Source organism: Nannospalax galili, unplaced genomic scaffold (genome assembly GCF_000622305.1).
Source record: "Nannospalax galili isolate Female #2095 unplaced genomic scaffold, S.galili_v1.0 scaffold369, whole genome shotgun sequence".
In the NCBI taxonomy this organism is placed as follows: Eukaryota; Metazoa; Chordata; class Mammalia; order Rodentia; family Spalacidae; genus Nannospalax; species Nannospalax galili.
Genome location: NW_008360318.1, coordinates 1333528 through 1341928, shown reverse-complemented (window position 1 = coordinate 1341928; position 8401 = coordinate 1333528). Strand labels below are relative to the sequence as shown.

At 48.6% G+C, this 8401-nt stretch overlaps 1 protein-coding gene across 1 annotated transcript; it reads left to right on the top strand.

Annotated features, from left to right (window-relative positions):
* Positions 1 to 3006: 3006 nt before the first annotated feature.
* On the top strand, positions 3007 to 7592 carry LOC103727278 (U8 snoRNA-decapping enzyme). The gene is made up of 3 exons (XM_008825097.3): positions 3007 to 3219; positions 3299 to 3568; positions 4390 to 7592. Exons 1-3 carry the CDS (start codon positions 3082 to 3084, stop codon positions 4567 to 4569), a joined length of 588 nt encoding a protein of 195 aa, XP_008823319.1. The 5' UTR covers positions 3007 to 3081; the 3' UTR covers positions 4570 to 7592.
* Positions 7593 to 8401: the final 809 nt, after the last annotated feature.

Genomic DNA, 8401 nt, shown 5'->3' with positions numbered 1-8401 from the left:
TGGACCCATCTTTAAAAGTCTCAAACAACTAAGAAAGAAAGAAAAAAGAAAGAATGAATACATAAATATTCAGTAAAAGCATTTACAAAAATAAATAACAAAAGAAAGAAAGAAAGAAAGAAAGAAAGAAAGAAAGAAAGAAAGAACAGAGGAAGGAAGACAACTAACACTGACCTCTGTCCTCCACACATGTGTGTGGGAGACCACGCTGCCTGGCAGCCCTCCCTGCCCCCAGGGCAAGCAGCCTCCGGAGAACTTGCTGATCAGTCCTCCCTGCCCCCTAAGATAAGCAACCCTTCTGATGATTTAATCCTTATCCTGCAACCAGACTATGGCGCCAGGTCCCCTCATCCTAAGGGACATTCATTAACCCATTGAGACAACACCTTCCCTTCCCCTTCTCCAGCTAATTTCCCGCTTCAGCCCGTATAAGAATCCCCATGGAAAAATAAACTTTGGCAGCTTGATCAGAGTTCTTTGTCTTGCTGTCATTCTTCGTGTCTCTTGTCCCATCGTTCCAGGTCCCTGGGAGTTCGAGTCTCCGTCTCCTGCCCTGCAGGCCGGGGCACACATGGATGCATACATGCATGTGAACCTGTACAGTCTCATGCACACACACACCAGCATGTACTCACATGTATGCTACACACATACAAACACAAAACAAAAAAACCCACTCATGTCCCCTTTGGACCCCCAGAGATTCTGGCACAATTGGTTCTGGTTGATTCCCTGGAATTGGCAGTTTTTAAAAGTTTTTTTTTTTTTAATAAGGTTTTACCAAGGTGACCTTAATAGATAAGCAGGGCTATTTCCCAGCCCCCTTGAATTTTAGCCTCATGTTAATAAAGGGCATCTCAGGAGACTGTGGAAAGATGATGCCAGGAATTCCTCTCCACTGCTCCTTCCTTTCACATGCTGATCTCAGTCTTTGACATATGGCATAGCACAAAATTCCACTCCCAGCTCCACATCCTAATTGGTTGGTACCATCTCCATTTAGCAGGCATGCAACTGGGGACCTGAGAGTTGAGTAGATCACAAGCCTATGTGTGGATGAGTTCCGGGCTCCATCGTGAACTGTCGATTACAAGCTGTGACTTTAATCCCAGACCCTCTTCAGGAACTGCTTCTTCCCTTCCTTTGTGTAGTACATATAGATTCTTAGTATAGGGGCAATCTTTGGAGTATGTGTCCTAGTTTGTTTTTCTGTTGTGATAAAACACTGAACAAAAATAACTTGGGGAGGAAAGGATTTATTTCAGCTTATTACAACTCTCAGATTACAATCCAACACTGAAGGAACTCTGGACAGAAACCTGGAGGCAGGAGCTGAAGCACAGACTATGAAGGAACACTGCTTACTGACTTGTTCCTCTAGCCTGTGCTCAGCCTGCTTTCATCTACAACACAGGACTACCTGCCCAAGAGTGATACCACCCACAGTGGGCTAGGCCCTCCCACATCACTCAACAATCAAGAAAATGCCTCAGACATACCTACAGGCCAGCTGGAGAGAGGAAATTCCTCAACTGAGGTTCCCTCTTCACAGGTGTCAAGTTGACAACTGAAGCTATCCAGCACAGGGTGTCTAGCTGAAATGAGGGACCCTGAATCTCTGGTTCTCAGCATTTGACTCTGAGTGTCCCCCTAGTCTTCTTCAGGATTTAAAGGTTTGAAGGTATTTAAGTTTACTCTTAAACTAAGAGGGGATGGGGGTTCTATTTCTGACCCCCTCCTCACTTTTCTTTCTGGGCCATAGGGTCTCACAGCTGGCCCTCCCTCCTAAGCCTCAGTAGGACAAACTCAACCCTCAAATACTTTTAAGGACGGTCCCAATTTTCTTCTGCACCCAGACTTAGCCCAAATATCCCTTAGAGGATGGGGAAAGTTGATCATCTGAGGAGTCCCTGAATTATAACACCGTTCTCCAATTAGATCTTTTCTGCTGAAAGAAGGATAAATGGGGAGGAGGGCTGAATTCCTTTTATGTAACTGTTTTTCTAGCTAAGAGACTATCCTGAGTTAGGTCAGGGTTGTAAGCCAGACTCTCAAGACTTTGGCATTTGTTTGTGCCCCTCAGAAAAACCAGACGCAAATCAACCTCCATCCTTGGAATAAAAGAAACTCAAAAGGAAGTGGAACCATCCTCAGACCTTCCCTTCGCCCCCCACCCCAATCAATCCTCCCTCCACCTTGAACTCCCTGGGAACTGCTCACCATATCCCTGTCCCTCAGTCTCTCTGGTTTCCAACCAGAACCATCCCTGGACTCCTGGACCCGAGTTTCCTACTCCTCCCTCATTGAACTCAAGGAAATTATAAAGGATTAGCCCAGGCGGTATCGTTTCTGTGACCTGTGACCTTCCATATGCCACTTCCTTCCGGTGCATCAGACTCCACACCACTGCCGGTGCCCACAGCCAGAGCAGTCCTTCACTAGAACTACAGATATCATAGTCCACTCCTCTTACCATTCCCATCCCCAAAACTGTTATGACTGAGGCCATAAGCTCTGTCCTAAGGCTGAAATACACCTCTTTCGCTCCCACCATTCAGAACACATTTGTTACACCCTTCTCTCCTCTTCCCCATTGTCCTAGGATAGACTTAGTCTTGGAAGCCAGGCTATTCCCCTCCTAATCCCAGGATTCTGGCTTTGTATGTGATCCAGAACAAACCAAATGTGTTTTCCTGAACATTCTACATTATTCCTTCCACTACTGAGACTTGGGCTACAAAGCCTGCTCCTCCTAGCTGTCCGGACCTATCTGGAACTCCTTAGGACTCCAAGACTGTCATTAACCTTCATTAATTGGCTAGGCTCAGGTTTCGGAGCGCCAAGTTAACTGTCAGCCCCGCTCAGGCTGAGGTCCAATGCTGAGGAAGCTTTCAGTTTCCCGACGGTGCGCAGTCTGAGAGCCCCACACTGATTGGCTGCGGCCGAGTCTCTCGAAACCCCGCCCCAACGTGCGCTTGGCTGCAGGAATTGGCCCTGGCAGCCTGCCGAGGTTCCGGCTAGTGAGCGCTGACCCGCCTAACCACGTGGGCTGCCCGAACTCGGAACGGAGATCCTCCAGTCATGGCGGGGGTGCGCAGAATGGACCTAGGCGAGGCCCTGGCGCTGGGGCCCGGCTGGCGACACGCCTGCCACGCACTGCTCTACGCGCCCGACCCCGGGATGCTCTTCGGCCGCATCCCGCTGCGCTACGCGGTGCTGGTGAGGATGGGGTGCGCCCGGCCACTCCTCGCCCCGCAGCCCGGGTGCCCAGGCCAACCCTCGCTTCCTCCTCCCCCAGATGCAGATGCGTTTTGATGGGCGCCTGGGCTTCCCCGGCGGCTTCGTGGACGCGCAGGACAGCAGTCTGGAAGACGGGCTGAACCGTGAATTATGGGAGGAGCTGGGTGACACGGCCTCAGCCTTCCGCGTGGAACGCACCGATTACCGGAGCTCACACGCTGGGACCAGACCGCGAGTGGTGGCCCACTTCTATGCCAAGCGTCTGACGCTAGAACAGCTGCAGGCTGTAGAAGCTAGGGCTCCACAAGCCAAGGACCACGGGTTGGAGGTGGGGCCAGCCTGGGACCCACCCTATCTCCTGTCTGCCCTCCTCCCCCGTCCCTTCCCAAGGAAAGCCACTAGAGGGGGTGTTAGGGGTTGGCCCTCAGACCTTGTGCCCTTCCAAGTGGCTAGAACTGATTGGGATCTTGGTCATCTCCAGGCTGGATTAATATTGCATTTGGTCTCCTGTGAAGATTGCACTCCCCCCAGCCCCAAACTGGCCTTTGCAGAGAACTTTCTATAGCACACATCCAAGCCTCTCCTGTCTTGAGCTATACCCTTGACTTTGGGCCCATACTTTTCTTAGGCAGAAAACATGACCAGGGTTCTAATACTAGGGGAGCAGGAGACAGATGTGTGTGGAGGTGGTCCCCAAAGTCAGGCAAGTATGATGCTGGGGGTCAGGGAAGAATTGAAATGGTGGTAACAGTGCACACTTTGGTAAAGTATATACAAAACAGTTTTATCAGACCCAATTGATTGGGGGAGGCATGGGAGGAAGACCTGAGTATTTGCATCTTGAGCGCACAAGTGATGCCCATATAGCTGCTTAGGTTCTGAATTTGAAAATACTAGTATAGCTGTGGCTGCCTCCTGGGGGTGAGGAACAGTGGAGAAGGGTTAGCATGGCGTGGATACCCAGCATGGGTCATTTGTCCACACAGAGTTAGGCCCACTAAGTGTTTCTGAGATGTGAGCATTGGGCCTGGTTCTGCCTGGTTGTTAGGAGAGGTAAGACCTCTACCTTGGAGAGATCTGTTGCAGGGTGGGTTGAGATAATGTATGAGTTGCTTGAAGACCCACGTGTCCCCTGTCTCTTTTTCATAGGTGCTGGGCCTGGTGAGAGTGCCACTGTACACCCTACGGGATGGTGTGGGAGGCTTGCCTGCCTTCCTGGAGAATTCCTTTATTGGCGCTGCCCGGGAGCAGCTACTGGAAGCCCTCCGGGACTTAGAACTTCTGGAACCAGGTTCTATCTCAAACCTCAAGATCCCACCTTCCAAGTAGAGTCTGCCCTTCATGGACCCCTGGAACTTGAGATGAAAACCTTGCTAGGAGGGTGGGAGGGAGGGAGAAGATGTCTTCTCTTCTGGCCTGAGGGGGTGATAGGTGATACCAGATTAAAAGAAGGAAGTGTGTGTGCAATGTTTTGAATAGAGGACCTTGTCCCATGGCATCAGAGTTTATAAAAGGCCTGGCAGTTTATCTGAGGCCCTCCCCATTCATGTTCAGGCAGAGCCTAAGAGCCCCTGGCATGCACATTTGCAGTCTGTGACCCCACACATCTGGGACACTCCCATCTGTCCTGTTTAACCAGGATGTAGCTTTGTTGGTGTGTGACTTGCCCCAATCCCCTCTCTTTCCTGGTAAGCAGAGGACAGTCTCCCCCATATCCTACAAAGCTCCTCAGGGTCCAGCGCAGCCCAGGCCTGTTGGGGAAGCAGAGGCAGAGGACTTCTGCTGGCTGAGCATGGCCCCATTTTACCTAAGGCTTGACCAGAGCAGCAGTTTCTAGAGAGTATTGTGAGGCTCTAACCAGCCACATAGCCTTTCTTTTTTCTGCAGCTGAGCATAAAATGTTAGAAGATATCAATGGCTTTTTTGGGCTGACCTTAAACCTGAGACCTCTTCCAGTATAAATTACCTTCATCTCTGAGAAAATGATAAAAGACTTAATCCAGACCCTGTTTAGCCTGCTCTTCCAAAAAAGAACCTCCCAGAAAAGCAAGCTGATAGCTAGGCGGTCTCTCAACAGGCATGGGCTTGCACCTGCTAAGTGCCTGGTGTAATAAAGGGTATAGAGTCCTTATAGCTCATGTCCAGACTTCAGAGGAGAGTTGGCACACAGTCTCTTACAACACTACACAGTAAATATTTTAGGCCTTACCAGCCACATGGTTTTAGTGGAAACCCTTTAACTCTGCCATGTCAAATGTACCTGCACAGTACATAAACTTGTATTGCCTGTGCCAGTAAGACACTAATGAAAAAGCAGGCATAGTTTCTGGACTGTAGCTTACCAGTGACTACAGGGAAAGACGGGCTAATCTTTGTGATGACTGTGTGCATAAGTCTTTGCAAGGAAATAAGGAATGGATGTGGTTCCATTTGGATACTTTTAGTTGGGTTGGTGTGGAACGCCCCGATGGAGAACACTTGAGCGGAAAGAAGAGAAGGGAGGATTCATGGAGGAATGTGGAAAGAGCTTTCTATTAGTGAAGGCTTGATGTGGGAAGATTCCTGGTCATGACATCCCAGAATGGACTTCTTAATCATGATCGTGGAACATATTTCTCAAACAGCTATTTTATTATGTTTCAACACATACATGTCAGAAATTCTCATAGGGACCAGGCTGGGTTACTGTTATGGGTCTTTTGAAAAGTCTAGATGAGGGCTGGGGATGTAGCTCAGTTGCTAGAGTGCTTTGCCTAGCATGCATGAAGCCCTGAGGTGGATCCCTAGCATCCTAGAAATGGCTTGATGGACACCTATAATCCCAGCACTGAGGTAGGAGGATCAGAAGTTCAATGACATCCACAGCCATAGTGAGTTTGAGGCCAGCCTGGGATACATGAAATCCTGTCTCCAAAAAAAAAAAAAAAATCTAGATGATATTGAACTGGTAGATAGGGCCTGTCAGGAGAATCCAAGATAGCTTCATTCATAGGTCTGATACCTTAAAAGAGATGGTTAAAGGGCTAGGCTCAACTGATATCCCTGTATGTGGCCTCACCAAATGGTGATCTATTTAGGTGAATCCCTACATGACTCAGCTCCCAGAGAAGAGTGTGAAGAGATCAAGGTAGACCACTGATCTGGCCCTAGAAAGTCAACTTTTCTATATTCTCCTTCTCAAGCAAATCATTAAAAGCCAGCCAAGACTCAAGGGTAGGGACAGTAAACTCCATTTCTTGATGCTGGTCTAATGGATGCGGCAGAGAACCAACAAAGAATTTGTTACCGATATTGACGAGCAGAGTATAGGGGCAGCACAAGTCCAGTATGGTGAGACATCATGAAACAGGGCCAGGGGCTCTATGGTATGAGGTCTCACAGGTCATGGGGAATGGCCCAGTGCATGGGTCAAGGAAGTCACTCCTGGTGTGTGGACCAAGAATTGAAAGGGTTCTAGATAAGGACAGAGTAACCTGCCTCTAGTTTCCGTGGAAGAGGGTAGTGACCTGGACCAGGCTTGGGCAATGGAGATACACAGAGGTAGAGGACCTGGTGGTATCTGACAGGGCCTACTGATGGGTATGTTGGAGGAGGGGGAATCAAGAAGGTAGAGGATTCCAGGAGGACTTAAATTTGAGCTAAAGCCATTCATTTGAAGATGAAGACAAAACCCAGTGGATAAGGGAATAAGATTTGAAGAGATCTGCTCCACGTGACAAATTTGAGTCAACTCAATAAAGACAGTATGAGAATTCCATTGTGAGGTCATTCATAGAGAAAGGAGATGGACAGGTCAAGGCCCTGGGGAAGCCCAACACTGAGAGTTGAGAGGGGGGGTAGGATGTGTTAAAAGGGACCAGGAATAAGAGGGGAGCTGATTTCTAACAAAGCAGACATTTCTACGTACTTCAGAGAGTTTTAGTAAGGTCAGAAAAGTCCATTGGATTGGGCAACACCAGGATTTGATGACGTTTTGGGTGCAATGTCAGGAATATGGAGGGTAGAGGACAAACAAATGGCTTAAACAAAAGAATGGCAAGGTGTGCGGAGCTATAAAGGGCTCAGTTTAAAGATACTTTCAGAGATCAATTCTATAGTTCGTTATAGTTGGGGGTAGTGCGTGCACCTCCTTTCCCTTCACCACCTGTGATGATGAGTCTCCCCTTACCACTGTGACAATTAGTCTTGATTGCCAACTTGGTTGGATTGAGAGAATCCTTAAGAGATTAGTAAAACACACCTAGATGTGTCTGTGATACTGTTTCCAGAGAGGATTAGATCATGATGCCCTGACCTAATCAGTGATGTACTCCATTGATGGATTCAAAATTTGAATAAACTACTGAGAGTTAGTGGGATGAGGGGAAATGTGGCCTAGTTGTAAGAAGTGGGTCTTTGGAGGTGTGTCTGAAGATATGACTTGGCCCTGACCCAATCTCGTTCTCTTTTTGTTTCCTGGTTGCTATGAGTTGACCAACTTCCCTCCACCATGCCCTTCCTCCAGGATGTTTCTCTGCCTTGCCATGGGCCTCAGACTGATGGAGGCAGACAGCCATGAACTGAAGCCTATAAATCTTTGCCTCTGTAACTTGTTTCAAAATGTGCCAGACAGTCTGGGAACCATACCAGTGTTCAGAGGCTCACTCAGATGAAGACACCTGCTACAGAGTTGGGGTTATTTCAGAGACGTGAAGGCAGGAAGAGGTGGGCCATTCAGAAGATGTATGTAGGAAAGGCTACAGTGATGGGCTGTAGGGCTTAACATTTACATTGAAGTGAAGAGAACAGAGACTTTGGAATGATCATCAAATGGAAGTCTTGATGAAGTAGAAACTAGGAAATGGATTCCAGGTAGAGAGAAGGGTTTGGATTTGGGGAGCTGAATTGAATTCAGAGAAAGAACCAGGTGAGAACACAGGATGGCTAACCAGAGTTGGGGGACAAGCTGTACTGGTCCTGGCAGTACCTGGCTGGCAGGAGGGAAGAGGGCAGGCTAAACTGTGCATGGCTCCTCTGACCCATCTGCATCCTGCTGGGGGATGGTTAGGACGGTGGCAATGACGCAGGCTTCCCTGGGCCCCTTTAAGCTCAGTTCTCTAGGGAGGAAGGAAGACAGGATCGCCTTTTAGCCTTCAACCCCTGCTCACTGCAGTGAGGACTT